Raw genomic sequence first — 17,782 nt, forward strand, 5'->3', positions numbered from 1 at the left:
AATTTCAGTTTATTTCACCTCTCTGCTGACCAATATATGAACCATATGTATCATAGTTTTCAGTAGGTCTAACTTAGTGTCTTGATTTAACAATTATTGTAAATCCGCATCGCTAGTTATTTGCTCTCTGCAAGGAGAAATGCGTCTCTCTTGGCCATCTAGGTAAGACCTTCATAGTTTTATCTACCTGATTAAATTCTCTGTTCTAAAGAAAACCACTTCCTGTTTAGCAGACCAAAACTGCTGTACTTTAGCTAGTAATCCAATGTGTCTTCCATGCAGTTCTAGCATGACTACTTCAAGAAATACAAGGTATTCTCTGTGCTTTTTTTAAATGTCTGCCCTACTAGCAAGGGTATTTAGGGCTGCATCTGTTCCTCTACTGACAGTAGTATTTTTCTATTTCTTGTATATTCCAGCTGAAGAAAGGACATTTCTTCAGTGAAATACTAACCTTTGAGTGTCTTTTTTCCAAGATTTTTTTTTAACCAGCCAACCTTTGCTATATCGTTTGGCAACCTCATAAAATTGATCTTATTCCATTTTAAAAATGTTCATTTCCTTTTATTTCTATTAAATTCTAATTTTATTAAATCAAGCCAAATAATAACTAGGTCTTATGGGCTCACTGTAAGCCTTTCCACTACCCCCCCCCCCCCCCCCCCCATACATGCTCATTTCATAGAGGGAGATCGCTTTTGTCCACATCAGTCATAAGGATCTCCCAGTGGCCAATCACTTAAATTCTGCACTCAATTCCCATACTCACATGTCTGTCCATGGCCTTGTGTTCTATCCCACCAAGACTACCCATAAACAACACTTGATTTTCCATCTGGTAACTCTCCAACCAGATGGCATTAATATCGACTTCCCCTCCTCCCCCTGCTTGCTAGTGTGCCCTCCCTCCCTTCTCCACCTATTACCTCCTGCCTTTTTCACTGTGCTCCTGCCCCATCCCCTACCCCCACCATTTTGTTTGGTGTCTGCTTATATTTTGCTCATACCTTGAAAGGCTCAAGCTTGAAACATTGGTTATGTATCTCTGCTATATAAAGTAACACTATTTGACCTGCTGAGTTTCTGCAGCGTTGTGCTTTAACTTTATTTCCGAGAATTATGTTCAGGTGTGTGTATGTCCCCCATTCTTCCATCCCTCCCCTCCCCCACCTTCCTCTTGATTTAAAATGTTAATTTAAAATTGATTTAAACTTTTTAACACCTTTTTATAATATTCATCTCTGTTAATGTTAGGGTGCTTGAAATCCTTCATCCAAGTCAGAGCATGACAGTGCATTGTTTGAAAAGCAAGTACATATGGTTTGATTTTAAAGAATAATACAAAACCGTTCTATCATTCTTAATGAGCTGAAGATGAAATGTAGAAAGAGTTGACAAGAGAAATAAAGGCAAGAAATCTTTCATTAATGTTTTTTTTAAATTCCAAATGAGGTCTAGTGAATATAAATGCCACATATTTCTTGATTAAATTTTTTAAAGTATGAATAAATGAGGATTAAGACTTGGAACTATTTTTAAAATAGATTTTGTAATTTTACTTTCAATATAATGTTCCTCAGTTGCCTTCTTGTGGGCCTTTGAGGTACATCTTCGCTTACTGTTCTCTAATTTTTCTGAAATTTACCCTTGCCATGGCCCTTGTTTATTTATTATAACATTTTATCTTGTATCTCTCCTTGTCTAAGACATGCTATTTTCTCATTTTTGCTCTATCCTTTGCCAGAACTTGGTAGCTCAATGATGCTTATAAGCGTGTAGATACTTGACTGTACCAGCAACTATATTTTGTGGGAAAAGGATGGATGATTTTTGTGCTAAAGCTAAATATTTTGCATTTTATCATTTGTAACTGCATTGGTGCTTTCAAATGTTGTCAAGATTGCTCTCTGCAGGCAGTTGATTATAAATTAGTCCTCTGGTACATGCCCAATTACATCTGGTGTTGGTTTCTACTACACATTTTCAAGTGATGTATTCAAATCCTATTAACCCTTTGTGAAGAAACTTCTTAATTCCAACAATGTCTCTCTTCTTCCCCCCCCCCCCCCCCGCCCATTGCTATATATTTGTGAATTTTCCTGCTCTGAAGAAAATTATTGTTGTGTTACAAACTCTTTGGAATTGAATCACTCCATCCCTGCTTTAATCTTGAGTTGTCTTCATTGTACTTGAAACCCATGGTGTACTACTTTCAGAAAAAATGTGCAGACTGTAATAACATGCCTTGCTCTATTCCCCCCCCCCCCCCACCTCATTGATACATACAATACAACTACTGTATGTTGAATTCCTTCTCTCGCTCTCTCTCTGTCTGTTCAGACTAAAATATCCCAGATATTTGGCATACCACTTTTTGTATATGCACATCTTGTCATCTTGCTTCCCCATCATGGTATAATAATATCTGCCCATTTTATTAGCCTCTTTTATCCTCAAAGACTTCATCTGTCCAGTTGACTAATTACCACATCGCCCGTGAACAGGTTAGCATTAACCTTCAGAATGAATTGGACCACGGTTTAATTTAACTTTCTTTTAAAGGCAGAAACTGAGGTCGTAGCATAATCTATCTGGCTCATGAATCCTTCTCTGCCATTTATTAAAATCCTGTTTGATCTATTGTGGCACCATTTTCCTGCTTTGTCCTGGCATCCCTTGATTTTTTCAGTTGTCAGGAAATCTATATTGGATCTCCATTGGACCCACAGCCCAACAAGTGGAGAATTCCAAAGGTTCCCCAGCTTCAAAGTGAAGAAACGCTCCTCCTCTTGGGCTTAAATGTGTCCTGACATTGTAGACTCCTCAACCAAGGGAAGTATCCTCCTTGCTTCTGGCCTGTTAATCCCTTCAAGAATTTCAAGAAATCATAGTTTGAAGAATTTGAGGAGAATATGGCATTCTTGGTATCCCTTGAACCAGCACACCCACTGTGGTATGAAGATCATAATCCTCATTCTCACAAATGTTCGAAACAACTGCAATAAAACACTTTCCTCCTGAGACTCCAATACCATCTTAATAAAGATTATTGTGTGATTTGCCTCTTGCTTTCTGTTAAGCTCTTGGTTAACTCTTTTGCCATATAATGAGTGTCTTGTACAAGTCACTAACATTAATAAACTGAAATTTTATGTCACAAATGATGAAATAATTTTCTTAAGTTTATAATTATACTTTGTTCTAATCATTTTGAGGTGTTGGTTCTCAAAATATGCATTTGTTAATGTTTTCAGGTATTGGGATGGATACATGCGTTATTCCCTTAAGACATGGTGGTCTATCTCTGGTTCAGACGACTGATTATTTTTATCCTATTGTTGATGATCCTTATATGATGGTGAGAATATTTTAATATATTTGTAAAACGCTAAGTGCATTTGTATAACTTGGATAAATTGCAAACAATTATCAATATTTGTACATGGTAGCAAATACCTTTGCATTTCTTAGACTCCTGATATATTTCAAATAGCTTGTATGTTGATATCTTGTGGTTTTGCTTTTATGCCCTTCAGAAATTGACCACCTCCAGCAGTGCAGTCTCCCACTTAGTAGATATGTGTCCTTTTTGGCCTTAGTACTACTTCTTGGTTCAGGTTAATATACAACTGATGATTTATCAGCTATTGGGAGTGATGCTTCACTCAAAAGATTTCTTTGTCTTCATCTAATCCTTTGCCATGAGACTTCAAAGTAAGGATTAAGTACTGCCAGTTTGTGATGTTTCTTTTATTGTAATAAAGAAACTTGGGTTCTTTTAAAACAACTATACATTATTGGATATCGAATTTACCGCATGGATCCATCCATCTTGAATTCAACTGAAGCTGCCACCCACTAGTATTTGACTCCCTCTAGTGGTCAGGATGATCACTAGCACTCTATCATTACAGCATTCAGTTACTGGGGATGGTGATGGAGGAATCTCATGAGTTGTCTTAAAGATATGGTTCTATGTTTCTGGCAGTGTCCTGGTGTTGGTTGCTGAGATTGGAAACATCTTTCCCTATCTAGTTATATTATTCTGCTTTATCATAATGTGTGGATGCAATTGAGAGACTTGCCAAGTTACTTTAGAGGATGTTGAGGGTTGAGCTGAGTTTGTAGAATGACCCAGAAAAATATGGCTGATTTTCTTTTTAAAATATTGGTTATTACACAATCCAGGAATTTCATGGTTACATGAGAGCCCACATTATGACAGTGTGGGTAATGGAAATTTACCCTTGGAAAATTCACAAAAAAATTGGGATGTGGAATAAAATGAGCTCCTTCAGAGTTTATGTGGAAAATGAACACTGCAAGTCTCAGTGTCCAGAGGATGTAACGATGTATAACCGGCATCTGGGACTTGAGCCATTCTACAAGCCTCCGGCTCAAACGTCCGTTATATTTCTTTACCTCCTATGTACGTTGTGATGCCTGCTGAGTTTATCCAGCATTTGTTTTTGCTACAATCGCAACATCTGCATACTATCGCGTTTCACTCCATGGTACAGAATCATCCATGATCTTGTTGATTGGTAGAATTGGCTCAAGGGGCCAAATGGCCTACAGTTTCTTAACTTGGTTTTGTGAATTTTTTTTTCCCCTTTTCCTTTTAATGGTGAATTTTTTTTAAATTGAAATTGCCCTTGTTTTGCTTACTTTATCCTGAATGTGCCACCAAGTTATGGCCTGATGCTTATGGTTGTACTAAGATTTCATTGTGTAACTTGATAGAGGATTTATAATATATGATTACTTACCTAGAGAAACTAAATGACTCCCATAAATAGTACTAAATGTTTGAAGATGCTTATTTTGGACCAAGTGGTAACTCTCCGTCTGCCTTATGGTAGATGAAAGTTAAAGAATTTCATGTATGTTACATTATAAGTGTAAATATTACGTGACAATAATGGAATCTTTATATTTGAGGTGAGAATTGGTCGATGGCTACTGTAACTTTCTGCTGTTTTTTCCTTTTCCTTCTGCACCCTGAACTTGAGTCAGGTCCTTTAATAAAACTACAAATCTGGAAACAGAAGTTGTTTGGGGTCTGGTGGTCTACACAGTGTCCTTACGAGGTGGCATAACTGTTTCAATCTGCATCTTCCTCATGGGTCCCATCCTTCATTGCTCAATAGCAACGGCTAGAATATAGAAGGCAGAAGATCAATTATTTAGGAATGCCAGGAAACTGGTATGTTGGTGATGGACATGTTAGAGATATTAGTTATGTGGGAAAATGTTCAGTTCATGTAAAGTCTCGTGTTTTCTTGATGGTTTTGGGGTGCTCCCAATATATAATATTGTCTAGAGATACATGATGTGCTTTCTGGAATGAATCTGTAACCTTTTTGTTTGGGTCCATGGTGGTTTTGACAGCTGTAGAGAGGTGTGATGTTAAGGCATGAAGAATGAGGGAGGGGCCTCACAGAAGCATTTCAAATGTTGAAAGGACTGGACAGAGTAGATGTGGCAATGTTGCTTCCCTTGGTAGGGGAGTCTAGGACAAGAAGGTTCAACTTCAGGATTGAAGGGTGCCTATTTAAAACATAAATGCGCAGAAATATCTTCAGCCACAGCACACGAGTCTCTGGAACTTGCTGCCATGGGTAGCTGTGGAGGTCAGGTTGTTGAGTATATTTAAGGCAGAGATTGATTAGTATCTGGTTAGTGTAAGGGTATCGAAGGTTATGGGAAGACTGGGGAGTGGGGCTGGATGAATGGATCAACTCATGGTGGAATAGTGGAGAGAGTGGACTTGATGGGCAGAATGGCCTACTTCTGATCCTATAATCTTGGGGTCTTGTGAGTTCCAATCAGACCTCTTTGTGGAGAGTTTTGCACATTCTGTCCAAGACTGAAATTTCCTCCCACATCCCATCATCCTGTTATCTTAATTGGTCACTGTAAATTTAACATTAATATTGAAATATGGGAAATTAGGAGGTGACAGGTGCTCCCACTCTCCGATTTCACCTGTTGAAACTAAAGTAAAATCTGGTGATCTCTCATGCGGCTTTGAAAGGCAATATGAATCTGAGGGAAAGTTGGAAAGCACGTGAGAGTCAGTTGTAGGGCTACTGGGAAATAAGTGGAGGGGGATTGAACTGATAGGATTGCTCTGCTTGGAGCTGGCAGGAACTTGTTTGGTTGAATGGTATCCTGTCATATTGTGACTTCTCCTGTGGTTGGTTCCTGGACTTGTCCTTGGGCACAGATGTGTTGCAGATTTATGCTTGGCAGTTGGAGCAGTACCCCGTGAAGGTTTGTGTATTTTCTTTCTTGCTTCCTCCTGCTGTTTCTACACTTGTTTTGGATGGGAGGAACAGATGGACATGAATGTAGCCCGATGCAATAACAGCTTAATTGTGGTAAAAGTTTAATCCACTGTAGTCTTGGGCGGTAGAGTTAGTGTAGCGGTTTGCACGACGCTGTAACAGCACCGGTGATCAGGATTGGGGATTTGAATCCCTCTCCATAAGGAGTTAGTACTTTCTCCCTGTATCTGTGTGGGTTTTTCATGGGGGCTCAGGTTTCCTCCCACCATTCAAAAATGACTGGAGGTTGTAGGTTAATTGGGCAGCATGAGCTTAAGGGCCTATTACCTGTATGTCAATATTTTTTTTAAAAATTAAAAATCCACATGGATCTGAATGCAGTCATCATTTTCAAATGAAGTCACTTGAACATCAAAGTTTGCTTCTTTAGGGATTCCTTGTATGTATTAATCTTTCTTTTGTAGTATTTAGAATTCTAGTTTTGTACCATTTTGTTTCAAAATGTTTGTATACTTATAATGGGTCCATTAAAATGGCATTGCAACATGTGAAAAATTCATGACAGATTTGATCATCAAAAGGCTGAGATCTTAACATTGAATGAGAATTTGAACTTGGGTGACAATTAACAAACTCCAGGTATGCATTTATTTTCATTTAAATTAGAACTCTTATTCTCCTGATTTTGATGTTTCATAATTTTGGGGTATTTTGACACAGACATCTAATTTTATAATTTTCCTTTCAAAAGATTCTCTTAATTTCACTTCCTTTGATCCATATTCTGATCATTGTCTTTTCTTTACTCCTTTTTTTTGTGCAGGGTCGGATTGCTTGTGCCAATGTTCTAAGTGATCTTTATGCTATGGGTGTCACAGAGTGTGACAATATGTTGATGCTACTTGGAGTCAGCAATAAAATGACAGACAAGGTAAGCCACATCCAAGTAGTCTGAATAATATGCTCTAAAGGCAGAGTAATTGTAGATTTTTAGGTAAATTTCCAAAGAATATTTGTTCGATGTAAAATGGAAACCTCTTCCAATCCACCTCCTTGTTAAGTCAGACTTTGAAATTCTCAATCTTCTTCAGTGTGGCAACGCAGCCTTTTGTTGAAATGAGGAAAAAGATGTTGGAAGTTCATGTCCTTGGGGCCCAATCAGTTTGGGACCAAATAGACCTTGTGGTCTATTGGCAGCAGTAGTCCTCGGTCTTCCACATGTTCAGACCTGGATTTCCTACCGCAGACATCTTCCTACCGCAGACATCGGTAAGATACCGATCCTGCCTTCCAAATTCACTGGAAGCATCTTTCCCAGACCAACAAAGCAAGCACTTAACACCTTTATTACACTTGGTTGGTTCTGTTTAGTATGCAACTTAACTACTTCAATTATGTTTTGGTTTCTGAAAACACTTGGGGGGGGGAGAGAGAGAAAATAAAAATCAAAGATATGCTCAAAACTTCAAAATTATACAATATTTCTCTGTATTTTTGGGAATCCCTGGCTCAAATGTGGGGAGAAATATGTGAGATGATATTGAGCCTCAAGTCCATGTATGAACAGTAGGAGTTTGGCAAACTCTTTACCTACTCATCCTGTCAGAAATGTCCTGTTTCATGTATGGAAGAATGTAGTTCCCATGCTGAACCTCAACATACAAAACCAGATTTGAGGCAAATTATACTTGAACCATAGGATTGCTCGAGAAGAAGATATTTCTGGTACTTTTTGTTTCTGTAAATAGTTTTACTGAGTTGAAGCTATACAAAATCTTTCCAAATTCGGATATCCTAAATATCACCTTCACATTGGCGATAACTTTGTATATAATTGAGGGGGAAGAAAAGTACTGTTAGAAACAGTCCATTGTTTTTTAGTCCTTCAGGTATGTAATCACAGAGTACAGGTCATGGGTAATTTATGAAAAATAAAAATCTTGAAAATCCACTATCCTGTTGTTTGAAAATCTTGATAGTTCAGCATCCAGTTCCCCAGGGCGGTTTCTAGAGTTCCCTAAACTCATCTGGTTCACTGAAAATGCATTACAATTCTTTGCAGCATCTCACAAAAGATAAAATTGGATTGGGGTATTATATAAGTAATGTCCAATATTCTGGCAAATCTGCCACATTTCCAGAAGTTTTGCTATCCTGTGATTCTGTTTTGCAACTGGAAGAAACTGAAGTTCTCCAGGGAAGAATACTGATTCTTTGTGTAAACTTGGGTGTGCATTATACAAGTTTTGGTTGGTACATGGAGCATGTTAATTTGGATGCAGGTAATGAGCAAATGTCAAATTCAGTCCAAATGCTATATGAATGTGATTAGTTTGTAAAAATTATGTGCAGACAATGTCTGTGGCCAAGAGGGAGATTTCCAGAATGCCTCCCTGGTGTCAAGGAGGCATGACTTGGTTGTAAAACAACCAGCATAGTACACACTATTTCTAATGGGATGGTTTGGGGTGGGGGTGGGGGCAGTGGTTGTGGAAGATGAGGTCCTGCAAAGCAAATTCAGGGAATTAGACAATGCTCTGGCATCATAATCTCAGGATTACTCTCTGTGCCAATTGCTCGTGAGCGTAGCGTAGTGAGTGTGTAATTGCATCTGTCAGAAAGATAGAACCTGTAATTGAAGGCTGTGTGGTAGATATTGTCTGCTTTGGCTTTAATAAGGCCTTCGACAAGGTCCAGAAGGTTAATGCACATCGAGCCTAATGTGATCTGCCAAATTCGATCCAGAATTGGCTTGCTGATCAGAGGGTACTGGTGGAAGGATGCTTTTCTGATTGGAAGTCTGTGACTTATTCGATTAAGTGCTGAGATCCTTGTTGTTTGTTTATATTCTTTATTAATAATATGGATGTATGCAGAAGGTATGATTAGTAAATTTGTAAAGGACATGGAAATTGACATTCCAACAAGTGTCAGCTGATGCATTTAGGAAGTCAAAAAAGGGTAGGAAATGAACAGGAACTGCTAGGGTGCTTGGAAATGTTAATGAACATAGGTCATGAGGTTTGTTCATATTTCCCTGGAAGTGGCAACATGAGTAGGTGGGGTGGGGGGTGGAAATGTAGGTATCATGCTTGCCCTCATAGGTCAGGGCAGAGAACATCGAAGTTGTATTGCAACTTTCCTAAACAGTGGTTAGACCATGATGGGGCATTGTTTGCAGTTTGTTCTAACACTATGTGAAAGGCTATGATTGTGCAGGAGGAACTGTGAAGGAAATTGACCAGGATGTTGCAGAATTAGAGAACGTTAGTGATTGATAGACTAGACGTGCTCCTGAAGTGAAGAGGCTGAGGGGAGACTTGAAGGGATGTCAAATTATAACAGGCATAGAAAGGATTGATGGTGAGATTCATTCCCACATTGTCGGGGGATCAAAAAGAGGGCAAAGGGTTAAGGAGTGAGGAATAATTTTAAAGGGGATTTGAGGAGGAAGTTTTCTTTAATGATTTATTATCTGGAATTCTGCCAAAGGTGTGAGAGTCCTCTACAATTTTAAGAGGCATTTGAATAAATAAGGCATGGCGGGACACTGATCTAATGCAGGAAGGTAGACAAAATGATCAGCTTGAATGTGGTGGGCAAAAGGGCCCTTTTCTGTCCATCTCTTTGAATCTATGACTATACAGGGGGCTTAAGAAGCAAAATGATTCAAGCAGTTAATTTAAACAATTCTTTGGTACAGTTTGCTGCTTTTAATTTGCACATATGAAATGGATACAAGTGGGTTTTTGTGTTCCGATCAAAGTTAATTGGCCATTAAAGTAGGACAATCAAACTATCATTAAGTCTAATTTAGCCAGAATAAAACAAGGACTCAGAATTAGAAGTCACTCCAGTTTGGATTAACAAAATCTAACCTATTTGGCAACATTGGGATCTTGTGTTTGAATTTTTTTTTTACTGCCTGCATCAATAGATGTTATACTGTCAGTCAGATACTGGTTCCATGTCATTGAGTGATATAATTTTTCTTAAATTGTTTAAAGATATAATTGAATTTTTTTTTAAAAATCTGGTGTTTGGCCTGATTTCTGCAGTAATCCAATGGTCTTCTCATGTCTTTCTCATGTGAAATACAATCTGGTAATTAGTAGTGTAGAAGCCACAGAATGATGAAAGCTGTTGGGGGTTAACAACACAACTGGTTTACTAATACTTGTAGAATTGGGAGCTTGACACCTGAACCAGGCAGTTGACTTCAGTCTGACACTGAGGCTAATATATTCACTAGAGAATAGAATTACATATTGCTAGAGTCACTCATATTTTAAGTCTGTCATGCATAATTATGCAACTGCATTTATATATAGTGATGAACACAGTTTTAATAGCTGAAACTAACTCTTAAAAATCTTCAAATTTTTGTCTGTTTTGAATGCAGGAGAGGGACAAAGTCATGCCACTAATAATACAGGGTTTCAAAGATTCAGCAGATGAAGCGGGTACATCAGTTACTGGTGGACAAACAGTATTAAACCCTTGGATCATTTTAGGAGGTGTGGCCACTACGGTTTGTCAACCGAATGAATTCATCATGTAAGTGTATTATTTTTATTGAATGTGTACTGAAGGGAAAGCATTTTCATTCTAGGTAGAAAAGTTTATAGAGGTTTTGTATATTTTTTAATTACTAATTTGAGGGGAGTAGCTATATTCTAAAAGGGACAAGATACAAGGAAAAATAAAATGTTGGAGGAACTCAGCAGGTCTCTCAGCATCCATGGGAGATAAATATATATAACTGATATTTCAGGCTTGTCTTTCCTCAAGGAATGACCAAAAAGCAGGCAAGTGCCTAAATAAAATATAAATTCACTGGATAACAATTTCTATTGGTGTTTTCACTCCAAATAACTCATTGTGAACCAGGATAAAGGACTTTTCTAATTACAAGTTGCTTTATTCCGAGGTGTACCTCAAATTCCGATAAAATAACACTGCAGAAATTGTCCTGATATGTTGCATGATTAACATTTATACACTCTAAAGTATCAGTCATCTAGCAGCCTGTGACTTTAGTGGTACTCTGCATTGTGGATAAAGCAGTCTATTTCTTCCTTTTCCACATTGAGTAATCCTTATCTCAAAGGGCAACTGAATTCTTAACATGAGGGCAAAATCCTGTTTTGAATAAAATTCCTGATTTACAGATCTAGTGTCATTTGTTTCTAATTTCAGTTTGGAAGACACAATATTGAACAATAGAATGGACCTCTGAACTGAAAGTGATTTGGCATTTTGAATTTTTAAAGATTCCAAAGTTAGTGAATGTTCAAACTATTTTAAACTATAAATACTCTAACCCATTCCCGGTCTTATCTGCCTCATACTAAAATGTTGTCTGCCTTAGTTGTAAGGAAACAACTTTTGTTGGACCTTTGTAATCCAGATTGTATTTTTTGTCCGTCCCTCTGACTGTGATAATTTGAGTCCGATTAATGGTGTCATTTTGACTTTTGCCACTCTGGCATAGGCTGTTTGCACTCCAGCACACTTCACGCACAAGTATAGGATTGCCAAAGAAATTTTGAATAGTCTGATAATAAGAATGCCACAAGATGTATCAAGAATCCTAAATTTATTGATTTCTGGCTGCACCAAAGTCTTCCTCTTCCTGAAAAGCCAGTAGAGAAATAGTTTTGACCAGGTATTTTTTTTTTTAAAAACTCCACTTGAAGTTTGAAGCTATGGAATTTAATTCTTTAGAAGTTTTATTTTGAACAAACTGTGATATTCAAACTACTCACATAATATCATTTTGACTTTTGAATCTTTAAAAATTTAAATTTAAAATGTTTAAAATTTAGACATACAGCATTGTAATGGGCCAATTTGGCCCTATGAGGCCATGCCGCCCAACTTACACCCCATTAACCTACACCCCGGTACACTTTTAAAGGGAGGGAGGAAACCGGACCCCCGGAGAAAACCTATGCAGATACTGGGAGAACATACAAACTCCTTGCAGACAGTGGGGGTTTCAAACCCAGGTCCAATTCTGATCACTGGCACTCTTAAGGTGTTGCGCTAACCTCTACATCAACAGTGCCTCCTGTTACTTGCACGATGGCCGACATTTGGAGTATTAATTTGTTGTGTCAATATAGAACTTTACAATTTGGATTATCCTAAATTTGCAATGCCATAATATAGGTTAACTAGCTGTTTTGTATGTACCTAGAATATGGGCTTGTATGGTCAAATCTGAACTGATTGGCCAGAAGAATGTGATGATGGGCTGTATTTCTGATCTGTAATTGTGCTGAAGTTGCATCCACAGTGCTGTTTAATCAGATTGAGGATTGTGATTTAGAAGAAGAAGATGTAAGTGGATGTGTGCATCTGCTGGTCTTTTCTTTTCAAAGTAGGAGAGGTAATGATCTGTGTGCCTTTGATCATTTTGTAGATTAAAATGCCCTGCAGTGATGGTGCACCAGCAGCAAGTAGATGGTTACGTTTGTGGATGGGGTACTCCTACTATATGCAGTATTAGCTTTTTAAATTTAGACCTACAGCACGGTCACAGGCCATTTTGGCCCACGAGCCCATGCCGCCCAATCGCACCCAATTAACTTCCACCCCGAGTGCATTAAACAGGTCCGAATTTTGCATTTGCATTATTTTGTATAGAGTTTGAATTTTAACTTGTCAGTCCTCAATGGAACACAGCTTTTAGATTGGCATCGTGCAGGTAATTCAAGTTTACTTTTTTTATAATTAATCACAAGACTTGTAATCTTCAAAAGTTAATCAAGCCAGGGAAAAAATGTTTTGAAATGACAATGATGTTTTTTGTATTTTTCTTTCTCCTTACAACAAACATCTGGCCCCTCTCTAGCAGAGGAGAAATTGTATAGCCTTGCCATATAAGGAATTACAGGCAATGACTTGCTCCCTGTCATTCTTGATCACACCAAAGAACTGTATCGCCCTCTGCTGTTACGATATTTAACCTGTTTCAATAGCCCCTTTTCCACTGGCACCCTGCGCCAGAAATTAACTGGGAATTTACCAGGACAGGGTCCAGTGAAAAGGAACACTGTCTGAATGCCAGCGTCAAATCACGTCTTTTCACGCTGGGGATTAACTGCCTCTACCCCTACTCATATCCCCGGCCTTTGCTGACACCAGCGAGCTGATAAAGCCAGTGGAAAAGGGACAGCATAAAGTCACCTGTTTCCAGTTGAAAGTAGAACTCTCCAATCCCTGGAGATGAGTTGTGTTCATTGGAAAAGCAATTAGTGTCCCAGTGAAGGGTGGCCCAATGGAAATGGCGCAGAGGACTTCCTATCCTGGGACATTGAACAGGGATGCCAGTGAAAAATGGGCTAATGACAGTGTAATTTTAATTGGGTTTTTAACTTTATGAAATACTGATTTGTTTTACATAAGTTGAGCCTTGTGGACCAAAGTGGTCCTGAATTTAATTTGCGTACTGGGATGATTAGCAGCTGTTATGTTGTAATTAGCATTGGAACACAGTTTAATAGATTGGCCCAGTGAGGTGATTGATGCTCAGAATACATTTTTGTAAATCCATCATCTCTCATAAGTAATACTAATCTTGACTTTTCTTTACCCAGTGCTAAAATAGCTTAATTATCAATATATTGCAGATAAATAATGATTAGCTGCCTAAGGAATAGGAAGCTTTGTAGCCAAGACAAACTGGAGTAATGAGAAAATCGTGGAGGTAATTTATTCTTGTATGGAAAGACCTCCGAACTCCACTGGGTTCATTTGTTTTGTAAAGTCCAAACTTTACTCAAAGTTTTACTCAGCACTCAGCAGGCCAGGCAGCATCTCTTGGGATAGAAACAGTTATATTTTGGGTTGAGGCTAGATCTTCGATCTGGAATGTTAACTCTGTCTCTTTCCTGACCTGCTGGGCATTCTCAGCATTTGCTATTTTCATTGTAAATTTCAGAATTCTGCTAGGAAGGCTGGGGGGGGGTTCCCATTTACAACTTTGAGAACAAAGTCACCCAAAGCTGTGATTTTTTCCCCCCCCCCCCCCATCTTTTCCTTTTCTATTATGATAACTGGTTCATGCTTTTGTGAAACTGGGTGCATCTCGTGGTTAATGCTCCATAAGTGAATACAAAGGAAAGTTTAGGCGAGACATCTGGATAAGATTTTTATGGGTGCCAGAAATGCCTTGCCAGGGGTGCAGGCCAGAACGTTAGGGGCATTTAAGAGACTCTTAAATGACACATGGATTAAAGAAAAATATAGAGAGTTATGAGGTAAGATTTTGTTTTGTTAGGAATGTATAGGTTGGCACAACATTGAGGGCCAAAGAGCCTGTACTGTGCTGGAATGTTCTATGTTCCAAGTTTGACTTATTTTTCAGTTTTCTATTTTCTGCAATTGATCACTTTTTCAGTGTCCATTTTGAGATTTTTACCGTGATCTGATTTACACACAAATGATCAGAATTGCAGTTGGAAAATCTAATCAGAGTCAGTTATTTTCCAAAATGTAGCTGTTAGTGAATATGCATTCTTGGTGATTAAAACTAATTAGAGTGATGTAGCGGCTGGGTAGTGGGCCAAGCGGGTGCACAGCGCAGTAACGCAAACAGTCGCTGGCACAGTTCTGAAGGTGTGCGGAACCATAATATGGATGTCTGCCTGCATACTCACTTAACGGACCGCACGTGACAGATACCAAGTGCTGAAGAACGGCATGTGGAGCTATTGAATCTCCTGCCGGAAGGCGCGGGACACTCCCAAGGCTCAATTTAAATCTGCTGGTCTAATGGATCGGCAGTAATCTCATAGTAACGTCCCACCTTGTCCAGTGGAGCCTGGGATGTGGTATATAAAAGAAGCCTGTAAACTCTGAATAAATCAGTCCTGAGTTGACTATCTGGTGTTTGTTTTTGTATTCAGTAGCTCTACCATAGTAGCCGCTACAGTATCTTGAATTAAAATATCGTGGACATATTCCCTATGTCTTCCACTCCTGCTAACACACCAGGAATAAAATTTTCAGTGTATTGCCATGAAAATTCCGATCAATTTGACCAATATAGTGTTCTCTAATATTTATTTTCTCATCCATTTCCCTTTGAGAAATAAACATAGACTTGGGTCAGTTAATATGGACTTATAAAGAAGGTAAACCTTGCAAAGTTTTTTTCCAGAAGTTGCTGAAGGAACTGAAATAACCAGCAGTAATGATGGCAGAGGGATGGTCACAATGTTGGGTTGAGTCCCTGCATCAGGTTTGAGTGGAGAGAGATAAACAACTAAAAGGTGAGACAGAAGCTCGCACATGCAGGTTGGAACCATGTGAGGAGGTAAATAGTGGGGAGAGCTGGAGTTGCAGGACAGTGGCCAATGGAAGAGACAAAGAGAAAAGAGCCCAGATGGGACAAGGGATGGATGGATGTAGAGAGGAAGAAGAGGCGAGGAGGTGATTTGAAATCAGGCTATGGAGGTATAGATTCTGATAAGGAAGGTGAGTCGTGCAGCCAGATAAAGGAGGGAAGGACTGTCAAGCCTGTTCTGCCATTCAATGTGATCATGGCTCATTTCCACCTCCTTGCCTTTTTCCCATATCCCTCAAATCCCCAACTTTGTAAAAATCTATCCAATCTTAAATATATTTACTGAGGCTCCTCCACTGCTTCAATGGATAGTGAATTCCACAGATTCACCACCCTCTGAGAAAAGCAGTTCCTCCTCCTCTTTGTCCTAAATCTACTACCCTAAATATTTTTATAATTTTTTTATTTTTCACACTATGAACCATACTGACCAAAATACACACAAACATTTCCCTCTTGAATATACACAGTGTCATTTTCTCCCCTTTTCCCCCCCTCCCCTCCCTCCTTCACCCCCCCTCCCCACCCACTCAACGTTCAACATATATGATACATTAAACCCATTAAACAATGTCATCACACAATTAAAATAAACAAGAAATTTGTGTCATCTACTTTTACACTGGGTCATTTCATTTCGTCTTCTTCTCCTTCTGTCAGTTTAGATGATGGAGGTCCGCGGTAGGACCAAATTTCTTCGAATACTGTGATGTTATTTCTTGTGTTATCTTTTCCAATGGAATACATTTATTCATTTCTATGTACCATTGTTGTATTCTCAGGCTATCTTCTAATTTCCAGGTTGACATAATACATTTTTTTGCTACAGCTAAGGCTAACATAATAAATCTTTTTTGTGCTTCATCCAATTTGAGGCCAAGTTCTTTACTACTTATATTACTTAGAAGAAAGATCTCTGGATTTTTTGGGATGTTGCTTTTTGTGATTTTATTTAATACCTGATTTAGATCTTCCCAAAACTTTTCCACTTTCTCACATGCCCAAATTGCATGTACTGTTGTTCCCGTTTCCTTCTTACAGCGAAAACATCTATCTGATACTGTTGGGTTATTACCCTAAATTTTGAGGCTATGTCCTCTAGTTCCCATCTCCCCCATCAGTGGGAACAACTTGCCTACCTCTGTCTTATTGATGCCTTTCATAATTTTATACATTTCTATAAGATCCCCTCTTGTTCTTCTAAATTCCAGCAAGTACAGTCCCAGGTGACTCATTCTCTCTTCATAGGCTAACCCCTTCATCCCTGGAATCAACCTGGTGAACATCTCTGTACCACATCCAAAGCCAATACATCCTTTCTCAAGTAAGGAGACCAGAACTGTACACAGTACTCTAGAGGTGGCCTTACCAGTACCTTGTACAATGGCAACATAACCTCCCTGCTCTTCATTCCTCTAGCCATGAAAGCCAACATCCCATTTTCCTTGATAGCCTGCTTTCCCTCAAACCAACCTTTACAATTGTTATGTCCACTTGAATGCTTTGTTGTTGACAAATGTGAAGTGATCATTATGGATATATTGCAATAGCTTTTGAATATTTTCCAGGCCAGACAATGCAGTTCCAGGCGATGTATTGGTATTAACAAAACCACTTGGAACTCAAGTAGCAGTGGCTGTCCACCAGTGGCTCGATATTGTGAGTATCATTAGTTGTGCTTTTAAGCTGCATGACAAATTTCAGTTGCTTTAAGCTCATTTCTTGTCCATTAAAAAAAAATACAAATAACCATATCACCATTTACGGAGCGGAAACAGGCCATGTTGGCCTTTCGAGTCCGCACTGGTTCACTGATTTTGTGCGCCCTCTCAGGCATTGGTCCCGGTAGATTGTCATTCAATAACATAATGGCCAAATTAAACTAAAATGATGAATATATTCCCTGCATCTTCATTCATATGCCTATCCAGAAGCCAGTTAAATACTATTTATCATATCTACTTCCACTACTATCCTTGCCAGCCCATTCCAGGCACCTACTACTATCTGTGTAAAAATAAGTTGCTCTGCACATCTTCATTCCTGAAACATCAGAAGGTACTGATGGAGTTGGATGGAAGCTTGGTTTGTGGGATTGCCTGAGTTGCATTCACATCTCTGCAGTTTTTTGTGATCT

At 38.7% G+C, this 17,782-nt stretch overlaps 1 protein-coding gene across 4 annotated transcripts in view; it reads left to right on the plus strand.

Moving 5' to 3' along the window:
* Positions 1 to 17,782, plus strand: part of sephs1 (selenophosphate synthetase 1) — a 51,626-nt gene that overhangs the window by 24,734 nt on the left and 9,110 nt on the right. For 3 of the 4 annotated variants that reach the window (XM_069909646.1, XM_069909645.1, XM_069909647.1), the window contains 4 exons: positions 3,255 to 3,358; positions 7,114 to 7,221; positions 10,693 to 10,847; positions 17,214 to 17,304. In XM_069909646.1, the coding sequence (XP_069765747.1) occupies positions 3,255 to 3,358; positions 7,114 to 7,221; positions 10,693 to 10,847; positions 17,214 to 17,304 (458 nt within the window). Of the gene's footprint in view, positions 1 to 1,286; positions 1,410 to 3,254; positions 3,359 to 7,113; positions 7,222 to 10,692; positions 10,848 to 17,213; positions 17,305 to 17,782 lie in introns of those variants that run through there. The other variant, XM_069909648.1, reaches the window with a different exon arrangement.

This window comes from Narcine bancroftii, chromosome 13 (genome assembly GCF_036971445.1).
Source record: "Narcine bancroftii isolate sNarBan1 chromosome 13, sNarBan1.hap1, whole genome shotgun sequence".
Lineage (NCBI taxonomy): Eukaryota > Metazoa > Chordata > Chondrichthyes > Torpediniformes > Narcinidae > Narcine > Narcine bancroftii.